This window comes from Sciurus vulgaris, assembly GCF_902686455.1.
Source record: "Sciurus vulgaris genome assembly, chromosome: 7".
NCBI classification, from domain to species: domain Eukaryota; kingdom Metazoa; phylum Chordata; class Mammalia; order Rodentia; family Sciuridae; genus Sciurus; species Sciurus vulgaris.
The window spans coordinates 65009697-65023236 of record NC_136467.1 but is presented as its reverse complement, the minus strand read 5'-3'; the positions used below and the strand labels follow the sequence as shown (position 1 = coordinate 65023236).

The following is a 13540-nucleotide window of genomic DNA, read 5'->3' as shown; positions in this document are numbered from 1 at the left end:
ATTTAGAGACAGGGTCTCACTGAGTGGCTTAGGGCCTCACTAATTGCTGAGGCTGGCTTTGAACTCTTGATCCTTCTGCTTCAGCCCCCTGAGCCACTGGGGTTACAGGCAAGTGCCACCAAGCCCCTCTGACAATTTTTTTAAATTGATGTTGCCTTCTACAAGTCTGTTCCAGGTGAGAATAATGCAGCTATATGTACACATTATTAGCTCAGCAGAAAAGTCATAGGCTTTGGATTTTGAAATTTGGTTCCATTATTTATTCATTGTATGACCTTGGACTTCCCTGGGTCTCCCTTTATCCACCTTGGGCCTCAATTTCTTCATCTACAGAATGAGGATAACAGTGCAAGTTTTGGATGAGAGAATGCACATGAGGTGTTTGACAGAACACCTTCATCTATTATATTAACATTGTATCAACACCATTTAGAGATGAAAAACTTGAGACTCAAGGAGAGATCTCAGAATCATGGTTCCCTGGTTTACTATAACAGCCCCCAACTTTTCAGCTAAATTGCTATCCATTTCATTCACTGCACCTAGAATGATAAGGAAACATATTTCATTGGTTAACTTTGAAATAATTTGAGCACCTTTCAAGGATTATAACACATTGGAAAAAAAATCCATGCATTCACTACACATTGTAGTTTTGTAGAAAAGAATGTGCTTCTTTGGAGAAGCCGCATGCTAAAGTCTGTATGGTGAAAGGTCATAATGTCTGCAATGTACTTGCAAATTAATTATCTTTTAAAAAGGTTAGGGGCTGTGGTTGTGGCCCAGTGGTAGAGCATTTGCCTAGCACACGTGAGGCACTGGGTTCAATCCTAGCATCATATAAAAAAATAAATGGATAAAATAAGGGTATTATGTTTATCTATAACTAAAAATATTTTTTTTAAAAAAAGGTTAACAGACGAAAACATAAAGAGAACTAAAACAAAAAAAGCAACATGCTGCTAGCCATCAGTGAGTCCAGGTGAAGGACCTGGAATGCTCCCTGTAATATTCTTTTAACTTGTCTGTAGTTTGAGAAAAAAAATCAAACCACAAAAATGGAGGGGAGAGATAAGATCAGGAAATAAATAAGAAATCAAGAGTTAGGGCTAAGGGCCAAGGCAGGGAGTTCCAAAGGAGAATTTTCTTTCTGCTTTCTCTTATTTAAGAAGAATTATCTTGTGAAATAGAAGCTTTTAATACAACCAGTTACATCAAACAAGGTAGGTGTTTTTACATATGTCTAGACAAATGTACAGAAGGTAGTCAAAAAATATGTTATGGTTATCTCTAGCTAATAGAATGTCAGGTGCTTTTCACTTACTGTTTAAATTTTTTTTATACTGTTTGAAATTTAGAAATTTAGACAAGGATCGCATGCTATCTATATGTAATCAGAAAAACAGTAAAGCTACTTTCAGAAGGTTTTGTTTGTTTTTCATTTTGTTTTGGCTTGCTTTTGGTCTTTGCAGTGCTGAGATCAAACCCAGGGTCTTATGCATGTTAGGCAAGTACTCTACCACTGCTCTACTCAGTCTTGGGATTTTTTTTTTAATTAATCATATCTCCTTGCACATTTCTTGGTAACTTCCTGTGAATCTATGATTGTTACAAAATTAAATATTTTTAAATTGAAGTATCATTATTTATATCTTGATTTTTTTAAAAAAATAATATGTCCAATATATAGGGACTAAAAAAAAAACTACAATCTTGTAATTTTCTACTGATGGTCATCAAATATAACTTCCTTTCCCATCTAGGTTAAAAAAAATTAAAAAGCTTCAAATATAAAGTCTTGATCTTAGGAACAGGACATTTTCATCTTTTTTAAATGTGAACAGGGAAAGGAAGGAGCAGCAGGCAGAGTTCCCGGGGTCCTGGACAAAACACCTTTGTACTGATCAGTCCCGGCAATGGGCTCTGGGACACTTCCAGGGCATGACTGAGGTGCAGCTGCACCCACAAACACATGCTGACAGCCCAGAGTGCTCAGGGAACCCCGGGAAGTCTCACAGCATTCCTTTCTACACCACACAACCATCTTTAGGCTCTGTCACCCAGTGAACACCCTCCATTTATCCCTACATGATCTTTTTTTAAAGACATATTTAAAAAACAATAATGATTTTGGAAGGGATGAGGTCTTCTTAAAGACGCTGTAATAGAAGTCAGACATCATAGCAGGGCATGGATCCTGCTGCTTGCTTACACTTACTAAAAGGAACTGCTTTGAAACAGGAACAAAGGTGGCAGGTAGAGAGAGGTCTCTAACAGTCAGCACTTGAGGGTCTGAAGGAAAGAACGGAATGGGCAAAGTGGTCCTCACAGCAGGATTATTTCATGAAGGATTACTTCGTTAAGGGTGGGAGAACACAAAAGATCTTTAAAGTAGCCACTGGTGGCAGTTCATAACATCCACATTTTGGACCCTAATTACCCAAAAGCTGCCACGACTAAGTGAAGTGATGTGGTGAGCGATGATGGAACGGACAGGGAACTGCTGGGCAGCAATCTCTTCCTTCAATTTACATCCCTCAGTGACACATCCTCAAATGCTGACTGCCAACACCAAGCTAAACAATGATCTTCCAAATCGGGTCCAATGCATTTAGATGATTCAAGTCTGTTTTTAACGCTATTTTCTCCACTATTGCTAGCTTCGTAAGTCCTGTATACTCTTCTCCCTGCTTCTCTCTCCAGATTCGCCCCTTGCATCCAGGTCGTAGATATAAAGACCCCCGCTCCTTCTGTTCCTAGATGTACCATTCCTTTCCTATCCCCTCATCTGAAGTCCTGATTCAGTGCTTCTCCGCTGTGTTCCCAGAAGACTTCCATCACAGCACTTTTGAAGATGAAAGTGTGTTGATCACCTTGTTCCAGCACAGACTTAAAAGGGTGCTGGCCCCATCCCCTTTTCTATACTGGCTAAGTAAATACAGGCTATAGGAAGTCAGGAGTTAGAGGAGTAATATCCTTATGGGGACAACACACCAGCTAGTCTGTTGCAACCTAAGGAGACCACCTCTTCCCAGTGCTTCCACTTTGTAATAGCCTAAAGTAAACCCCAGACCAGTGAGAGCCATTTGGATGTGTGGCAACAAATCAAAAGGACCACAGTGTTTGGGGGATGCCAGGAGCTCACCTCCTTCCTTTGATTTAAGTCCTCAGAGGCACATAATCTATAGCCTGAACTTTATCTGTGCCCTGGCAAGGAATCTGGTATCCCTGGTAAAAACTCTTAAACCAAAATAACTAGACATCTGAGGAGTGCCAATATACACTAAATATGTATGGTATGAAGTAGAATTCCTGGGACAGACAAAAAGCTTTTAATCAGCACAGCTATCCCTCAAAGGAATAAAGAGATCAGTAAGAGTTTTTCAGCTTTTTGAACCTGAAATCAAGAACACAACAGATAAGATAAATAGCACACTGGCCTCAAGAACAGAATAAAGCAGTGCAATACAAGTTCAGAGAGAATGCTCCCAGAAAGCAAGAAGAATTAAAGGATAGAGCATGAAAAAATAGAAAACCCTATCACAGATTCTAATATACAGATAATAGTGAACAGGAATGGGGGTGGGTGATAACAAATAAATAGAAAAGAAAATATTTTTAGAAAATAGATCATTAATTCCCTAGAATTAAAAAGAGATGAAGGACTCAGATTAAACATGTTTATAAAAGACTGAAGAGGACAAGTAATAACCCACACCAAGGTACATTACAGTGGAACTTAAGAATATTAAAATATTAAAAGGCATCCACTGGTAAATGGATGGAGCTGAAGAATATCATACTAAACGAAATAAGCCAAACCCAAAAAACCAAAGGCCAAATGTTTTCTCTGATACGCAGACACTAATTCACAGTAAGGGGTGGGAGTGGGGGTGCTAGGGAAGAATAGTTACTTTAGTTAGGTAGAGGGGAGTGAAGGGAGGGGAAGAGGCATGGGGGTAGGAAGGATAAAGGAGTGAAACAGACATTAATACCTCATGTACATATATGACTGCATGACTGATGTGATCCTACAATATGAACAATCAGAAAATGAGAAATTATACTCCATTTATGTATGATTTATCAAAATGCAAAAATGCATTCTACTGTCATGTATAACAAATTAGAACAAAATTTTTAAAAATTTTAAAAAAGGAATTCCATGAGAATCAAACAATAACACCGGTGTAAAAAATACAATCAAGTAAAAAAGACATGGAAGGAGAAAAACTTTGAACATAGACTTATCAAACGTGAGGCTATAAAAAAGATGTTCTCAGACACTCAAAGCCACTGAAGGTTCACTACATAAAGACTCACTCTGAAAATATTCACCAAAGAAGTATTCAAATAAAAAGATAAATTCTGTAGGATAAGATATGTGGGCAATAAGGCTAGTCAAATAACAGTAGAGTGTATTGCCTAAGAATAATAAACAAAAATGGAAAAGACTGCCCAAATTTCAGAATTAAAATGTTAAACAGCAACACAATTGGAAAGATGACTGGGGAAAAAGGAGACCCAGAGTACATACAAACTGCTAATGTATGTGTATTATTGCAGGGTAAATACAGACTTCAATAATTTAACAAATAACTGGTAACAAATAAACACAAATTTGGGTATTAAGAGCAGTTACCACAAAAACAAAATAGAATTCTTTTAAATGCCAGAAAAAATAGTTTTTATCTATCCACCAGAAAGCAAGAAACGAGAAAAAAAAATTTTTTTAAAGAAAGTGTAGTAAGGAGAAAAATATTAAATGTAAAAACAAGTCCAAACAAAACAGTCATTACAATAAGTATAAACAGATTAACTAACCAATTAAAAGACTTAGATTCAATATAAATAATGCATTGCCTTTGAGAAACAAATGCACAAAAAGAGAAAGCTATCTCAAGCACAACAGAGTCAGAGAATTCACCTCAATATCTGACTATACAGAATTCAAATTATAAAAAAATCCTAAAGGTAAACATGTTCAAACAAGTACATATATAAAGAAGTCTATAGCTACCTACTATGTAGTTACTTAATTATTTCACTATTTTTTAAAAAAGTAACCACACACTAGGCAAAAACCTCAATAGATTCCAAAGAACCGAGAATACAGACACTATTTTATCTGACCATAAAATTAAAAACAATTACAAAAATCAAAGCTTAAAAAAAATTCCATAAGACTAGAACTTGAGTGAAAAAGAAAAACATAAGGGAAATTTTTTTAAATACAAAGAACTGAATGGCAATGAAAACACAACATGTAAATTTGTGAGAAACAACTCAAGCATTGCTAAGGGAAATCTATACCTTTATATGCATTCTTCTACTCATTCTTAAATGCTGAAATAAGCAAGTGTTTCCCTGAAAGCCACTTGAACAGACCGTGGAAAAGCTCTCGCGATATATACAAATATCTACCAGATGCCTGTTGGGCCCTCTAACACCAAATTCATGAGAGACAAAATCTAATGCTCTCAATAAATGAAAACCTAGAGGAGAAAAACCATCAGGCAATGGCACACTCACCATTATCAACAGCCACCCAGGAGGCCTATTTGAACCATTAACCATTAACCATACTCTATGTTAGAGGAAAATATTATGGCCCTGGATCCCACAAAAGTTCATTCTTTTGATCCATCATTAAAATGGACATAAAATCAACAGATTCTGCAATCAAGTATCTCCATCTAAGGACTGGGGACTGTTACTTTCAGACCCCACCTCCTCTGGCATCCACTGCATGATATTAAATACTTCCCCCTGCTAACTGATAGTGATGTCATGAGAATAAAACATATTTGCAAACAAGTACCTGATAGGGTAAGTCAGCCATCCTTAAATAAGTTTCCATTTTCAAACAGAAAGGAGATAAACTGGGGACACCATTGTTAGGTCTTGCAAACTGATGCAAAATAATAGCATCTTTGGAGTCAATCTCTTGCTGTTTCCTGTCAAAACCAAAACAGAAATAAAGAACAATCTGCATGTTATATGTTTAGTTCCCTTAGTTGCTGAGAGGACTCTGCAGGGTTGTAGTCCTCCATAAACATGCAGAAGTGTTTACTGCAGGGGCTTACCTCACCCAGAACTTGGAGAACAGAAGTTTAGTCAAAGCACAAGAAGCTTTTGCAAACTTTGCTATTACCATGACCCCAGTGGCTCAAGAAAGTAACTACAAATCAACCTCCTTCTGTTACCTGTAGCTTATGGGTAGGAAGCATATTTTCTGGGATGGGTCCACCTCTTCTCCAGCTGGCTATATTTACTGCCAGGAACAAGTTGGAGAGACAGAAATGATACTTTGTGCTGACTATGTGTCATATATGGTTCTGGAGGTTTCAAAGGTATTACTTCATGTAATTTTCATAAGAACTTTAATGAAATAGGTATTGTCACCATACATGTTCTACAGATGAGAAAACTGGGGCACAGAAGATTACCTTGCTCCAAGTCAGAACTTGGACAGTATCAGGTAGTCAGCACCTATGTTCTTGGCCATAGACCATAATATGAAATAGTGTCTTCATTGTTAAGGCTCAGAAATAACATTGCAGGTTTGTTCTGCCATGATAAACTCTGCAGGAACTGAGATTGAATTTCCTGGCCCCCCACCTGGACTTTCACCTGAAGTGCTATGAAACCTGGCTTCTGGGTTGGCTCCCTTGCTCTCACTCTTTCTCTCTCCGCACTCTCCGAATCTTCACAAGGTGCTCAATTTGGCCCCACAGCTCATATTTTAGTGCCCTTGCTTTCTCCTTTTTCCTGCCTTAGATGCATATACAGCTTTTCTTTTTGTTCCTTTTCAGGGTGAGGAGGTCTTTCCTGGGTAGTTTTTCAATAGCCACCACATTGTAAAACAAATGCGGGATTCCAAATCTGGACACCTGGAGTCAAGTTCAAGCCCTGCTTCCTCTCGGCCATGTCACTCTAGGCCTCTCTTCCTCTCTTTACCTGGAAAGCGAGGATAACACCAATTCTGAATTGATTATTATGTGAACTAAATAAGGGAATATCTGTAAATATTTAGTGAGATGTCAAGGATTAAATAATAGTGGAAATTATTCTTATCCAAAAAGATATCCCCAGAGGTCTTATCTCCTTTAACTATAAAATCTTTTCTTTTTACAGCCCCACTCATATAACACCCCCCAGGGTAACTTCTATCTGTCATTCTACCTATCAATTTTCGTCAGATAAACCTCCCTCTTCCCGGTTACCCTTTCTGAGATTTTGTTTCCACTGTACGAAACCCAGTTACGTTCTACACCTACATCAGACATCAGAAACCCAGTTACATCCTACACCTATCTAGACATCATCTTTGTCATATTACATGGATGCTTGCTTACTTCAGCCTCCACTTTGTTGAACAAATTCTCTTGAAGAAGTTTACCACCCAAGGGCCCATTCAACTTGAAGAGCTCAGAATGACTCATTTTAAAAATATCAATCAAGACAGAAGAACAAAAATATTTGCTGTTTTTCTGGCAATATTCACAAACAAAGGTTTTCATTTAGATGAAATATGTGGGAGGTCAGATATTAAAATCAAGAACCGACTTAAACTATGTTCCTAGTCAGCATAAACTATAGACTTGATACTCAAATAACTGTTTGCAGCTTTCTAGGCTTTTCTTTGTTATAGTGAATGCATTCAATTGTATGGATGCAGAACATTTTGTCCATTCATTCACCTGTTGAAGGACATTCTGGCTGTTTGTAGGTTTGGGCAACTATGAATAAAGCTGCAATAAACATTCACATGCAAAAAAAAATTAACTGATTTTGTCCAGTAAAGTAATTCACATCACAAAGTATTTTCATGTAAATTAGTGAGGCAAAATTTTAAGAACTGAAAGGAAAGGAGATAAATATAAAACTCCCTGCTACACTGGACAGAACATCTAATTCTAATCGTTAATTTGGAGCATGTCATAATACGAATGGCTGCTAATTATATGCCAGTGACTTTACATACAGCATACATGTTTACTTATTTAATTCTGACAATAACACTGTAGAGTGAGTATTATTATGGTCTAAATTTAGACCACCATACCATATTTATATTTTATAGAAGACAAGGAAGCAAAATCTCCAAGAAGTTAAATAACTTGCCCAAAGAACACCAATTTAGAATCAAGTCTTTAATAACACCAACTCTCAAGCTCTTAAGCACTTCAAAGATACCAAAATGGAAACTTCCTTGACTAATTTTACCAGCACAATCATTTTGATTTAGACTATGCAAACCATTTGTCCATAATAGCTAGTGATCAATAAGCTTTACTGAATGCCCACTATGTGACCAACTCTCTTCTAAGCATTTCACACATGAAAACACATTAAATCAACTCTATGAGGAAGGCTACAATTATTATCCCCATTTTGCAGATGAGAAAACTGAGTAATCAAGAGCTTACTACCATGTACAAGGTACATGGTTGGCCAGAGGCAGAATTTAATTTAAACCCAGATAATCTGGGTCAAGAGACCTGCCCCCCACCCCACATCAGAATCCTCTCTCTAGCTTAGAAGACAGGTGGGTTGCTTCCTGTACAGCTATATTTTATGAAGTGTCCTTGTAATGAGGTTTGTATATGATAACACCTACAGAGCACCAACTAGTCACTCTAGCAGGAGACAAGCTCCTACCTGTGTGGCTAAGGATATCCCAGATGACCATGCCTCTGTGCATGGCTGATGAGTGGGTTGTCCATTTGGGGAGATCAGATGTTGATTCATGGGTTGCTTTGATTTACTACATAAGTTTTCTAAGACAGGCAGAGCCAGAGTGCCAGAAGTACAAATGAGCTACTAGTAATGAAGTCATTTACTTAATCATTCACTTCACAAACAACAAATTTCCAAATGCCTAATTTAAAATAGTTCCCAGGTTAATTTCCACACAGGAAAAATAGAGGGTTGGAACAATATATGGTGGTGGAAAAGAACATGAATAAAACCTCAAATGTCATCCCAGACAAGCACCCATCTCCCTACTAAATTATCTTTGGTTATACTCATTAACAAGACTTCCTAAATAATTCTCACCTGTCATCTTATTTTTCCACTCCAAGACACCACCATAGGTCTAGGTAAAGTCTGTGCAGCAGAAAGTCCAAGCAGAGCAGAGAATAAATTGCAACTGCCAGTGAACTCAAACAATGTAGTCATTTCAAGGTGTATTTTCCATCCCATGTATTTCAGATTTTGTTTTGTTTTGTTTTGCCTGAGTTATACAGGCAATTGAAGCAGACCTTAAATGAGAGTCTCTATAACCTCTGTAACCTCTGAAGCCTCAGTCCTCCTGTCTTCGAGGACAGAGTTCTAGAAGCTGGTAGGAATGTCAGGTCCCCACTACAGGCCTGTCTTTTCCTGGCCACATTTCTCCTTCTATTCCTCCAAAAAGACTTTCCAGAATGGGTACTTTCTAGGAGGCACTGTAAAGAGCACAAGCTCCACTCATGGACAGACATTCTCCCTTTTGGATCCTACAACTCCTACTATGTCATCTTGGGCAAGTTGCTTAACCTCCCTCAGTCAAAATTTCCTTTCTATAAATGGAGATCAAGCCTCAAAATAACAGTTGTTAGGAGTAAATGCAATCATGAATGCACAGCACCTATGTGCAGAGTCCCTCCCAAGTTTTCAAACATGGGCAGCACCTTGTTATCATTTGCACTATAGCAGGGCTTAGCAATTATCTCAAACACCTGTCAGGAAATGAGAGAGAAAACTAAGGATTTGAAACTCCCTAATCCACATAAATATCTAGTGTTGGGACTTGTGGTCCCCTAAATGGGGAAGGAACTGTCTATGGGCAGAGGGTTCTACAGAGTGCAGGAACCACACCTTCCCCTGTTTGGCTTATTCCAAAGTGACCTCTGAGCTCCCCACTATTTCTGCAAGGTCATTTAAGTCATCTTTACATTCAGCCCTGTGAAGCCTTCACTCCTCCCTCCCCAAAGTGGAAAACTGCTCAGAAGCCACATGGTCCAGGACCTTCAAAGGTTTTACACTGGAATATAATTCAGGAACAACTAGTTACCACTTAAAATACTGCGCAAATGTTCTTTATATGGTTTGAAACCTAACTTGAAATAGAGTTCCAAAACTAGCACAAACATGGAATAATCTAGGAAGAAAATTCACTTTAAATTTTTTTGTGGTTCAAGTAGATCCAAAGCACTAGATAAGATAATTAAATGTGTAACACACTTGAACTTCTCAATTCTCAGTTGTGATTAGATAATATGAAAGCCAACAAACACATTTTCTCAGACCTAAATTATTTCTCATCCTTTCAGACACAGGAAATATTCAAAATAGAGTCAGGATGTCATGATGCCCTCCTGGAATCCCTGCAGGCCCATTAAAGGTCACCTGCCACTGTCTTTGTTATAACAACATCTTGTGCTGGATGTCCACCTTAAAAAAGGTGGTGTGGGAACATTTCTTCATCTTCAGAATATACTGGCCAGGAGGGACAATCTCAGTTATTGAAAACTGCTCTGCTTCAGGTAATCTTCCAGGCTCAAAGCAGAAACTCATGAAAATTTTAAGCATAAATTGCCATTATCAATTAGCCAAAGACTGCCTCAGTATCCTGTGCTATTACTCTACACCAATTTGGGACTGGATGTACCAACAGCAGGGGTCTCCATTTTCTGGAATTTCCATGTCAATTCTGTAAACATTCTGCTGCAGCGGATGCAACTGTTTACAGCCCTGGGAGATTCCGTGTTATGTCAAACACGCCCATGTGCTAGTCCTACCCTTGGATCTTCTACTGCTCACACTGTGATATTTAAGCCTGAAGATGGGACTTAGCATTCAGTATCAGACAAACAGATAACCAGGTCAAGACTGCACCAAAACTGCACACGACTACATTTAGTAACGCATCTTTAACAGGAACCCGCAGGTTTCTAGAGCTTTTGCAATGGCAGCTTCTTGAAGATGTTGACACGGAGGAATAGTATAGAACTAACCTTTTAAGTAAAAGATGAGGCTAGTAGTTGGTATTCCAAAATTATTACCTATGAAACCAATAAGGCATTTCACAAGAGTGCAACTTAGTATTTCTACAAAGCCTAATTCTATTGTTACAGATATCTTCCTAAGGATATTACTCAAGAGTATTTTGCTGGATAACAACTAGTGACCCAGAGCATTTTTGCTTCTAGCACTGAACGGTTGGGTGACAAATGTTCCTCCTCCCAGTACCAGTTTAATTCTCCCAACTAAACTGCCCCTCACGGCCAGGTGACCAAGAGGGCCTTTGGGGGAAAGGAAGGGCAGGACGCCTGTGCATGTGGGCGGCGTGACCGAGGATCTGGCACAGGACCACCCCCCTAGCGCAGGCCCTGCCCTGGCCAGATGCCCCTCTCGGCGCGGGTGCGCGGGGCCCTCTCTCCGGCTCACCTAATGACCAGGAGTTCGTGGAGCAGATACGCAGCTGCGGCCAGCAAAGCTCCCCCGGTCAAGTAAAGGGTTTTCTTCCACCAGGGATCGGAGCCCAGCCCTGCCATGATCCCACCGTAATCCTGCAAAGGGAAAGCGATGATGTCCCCATAAAAGGAGAAGGGCTCCTCGGACCCGGCCCACCAGCCGAAGAAGGAGACGCTCTGGTTCCAGCTCAGATCCACCACGCACGGCCTGGACGAGGCAAAGCCAACCCCCCAGTGCATGCTGCGCGGCTGGCTCCGGGCGCCCCTCCCAGGGCCCGCGCCGCCCGCATGGAAAGGGGCCGGCGCGGCCCGGCGCGGGCTCAGCAGAGCGCCGAGGGCGCGGGCGGCGCGGGCGGCGCGAGCGACGGAGACAGAGCAGGCGGCGGAGGCTGAGGAAGAAGAGGAAGGCTGCAGGCCACTGGCGGCTGGCCTGGCCGGCGAGGCCCCGGGGCCTTGAGCCGCAGCAGCGGCCGCCGGCTACCCCAGTAGCGGCCTCTCCGCGCCGCTCTTTGTGTCGGCGCCTGGAGAAGGCCGCGTGATGTCATTGCTCCCCGGGGCAGGGAAACAGAGGCGGGATAGTCACCTACCCCGCGCCCTGCCCCCGCCCCGCATCTCCGCGGTCCGGCGGCCTCCGCCCGGGCGGGAGCTGCAGGGCAGGGGCGCGCCGGGCGGGCTCCGTGCCTCCAGGAGGCACGCCCAGGAATCGCTCGCCAGGCGAGGGCAGGGGCTGCGGAGGTGGCTGAAAATGCGGCTCTGCCGCCAGCAAGCTGTAGTCGGGCCTGGATCTCCGTCTCCCCCCTCCCCGACCCGTTCCCCGCCTTCGCTCCAGCCCCTCCCGCAGGCCAGAGAGCTGGGAGCGCGCGGGACTCACCTCCGGCTGCGCGGAGATGCGGGCAGGAAACGCCACCAGGCGGGGTCTGGGGACAAGGGCCCGGATTAAGGTCGGGCATCCAGCTTGTGTGGCCGCCCGGAAAGCGCTGTGTATTTGCATAGCTTATATTAAAAATAAGAATTACTTAGGTCTCGGCTGTGTGCTCATGGTTTGACAAATGATAAAATGTACTCTAGGTAGAGAAATTGTCCCTCTGACAGACCCAGCTTAAGTCTTTCCACTTTAAAGCTTTATCGGGAAACTCGCTGATATAGGTTTGATTGTCCCCCACCCCACTCCACGCCTCCTGGTGCAGAAAAGCGTTCAGTGTTTTCCCCTCTTTGAATTCATTTTTTTTAATGTTCCTAAGTACAAAGAACAGGCCGAGTCTTGTAGAAGTTGATGTATACACAAATTTTAGCAAGAACATTGGTAATTTTAAATCGTTTAGAGAAACTGAATAAAGGAATGAAGACGCGGGGGTTCATCACTTTTAAGGCGGAAGGTTGTGTATAGTCAGCCTCCAGTCTGTTGCCTGAGGCAGCAAAGGTTGAGATAAAAGCCCCCCCCCCCCCCCCCCCCCCCGCCTTTCCTTTCTACTTCCCCTGCTACACCAGTCACTTAGGACAACTAGGGAGTGCAGCCACGAGGTTAATAAAACGTGGGCACATTGTAAGCTCCAAGCAGAGAAGAAAGGAGAGACCAGTCAGGCTGAATCCCAAACACCAGCATTCAGGGGTCCCAGTTATCACTGGGAAAATGAAGTATATATGACCTCTCAGGAAGAGGTGGTATGTCGTTGAAGGCAAGCCTTCCTGAGCAAGTTAACGGAGTGAAACCCAATGGAGTGACTGAAGTAGTCACCCAATTACCTTCTAGGGAGAGGGGCCAGAGAGCTGCAGGACCTTTTTCAAAGGAAGCAGAGTAGATGGGTTTGGGATCAGAGTTGAAAAACTCTGGGAGAGGGAACAAAGAAGGCTGGCACCAGAAGTTATCTGTGCTTCATCTTGTGCCTTCCCCACTTCCCGTCAGTTTTTGCTTTCAGTAAACCTTGAATCCCACATGTAAAGAATATAAGTTTGATATTTGGTATCAAATTATTTGCTCAAGTTTCTAGGTCCAGCCATGGGAATGGCAATAAATTTTCCTGAGTGTAGCAATCTAGAGGACAAAAAGGGAGAGTCAAAACTGCAAACCCTATGTCGGG

At 41.5% G+C, this 13540-nt stretch overlaps 1 protein-coding gene across 2 annotated transcripts in view; it reads right to left on the bottom strand.

Annotated features, from left to right (window-relative positions):
- The window catches only part of FAXC (failed axon connections homolog, metaxin like GST domain containing), a gene marked incomplete at its 5' end in the record, with an annotated part of 74513 nt that extends 62340 nt beyond the window's left edge, over window positions 1-12173 (bottom strand). The window contains 3 exons of one of the 2 annotated variants that reach the window (XM_079148654.1): window positions 5822-5957; window positions 11437-11558; window positions 12050-12173. In XM_079148654.1, the coding sequence (XP_079004780.1) occupies window positions 5822-5957; window positions 11437-11543 (243 nt within the window). Of the gene's footprint in view, window positions 1-5821; window positions 5958-11436; window positions 11703-12049 lie in introns of those variants that run through there. The other variant, XM_079148655.1, reaches the window with a different exon arrangement.
- Window positions 12174-13540: the final 1367 nt, after the last annotated feature.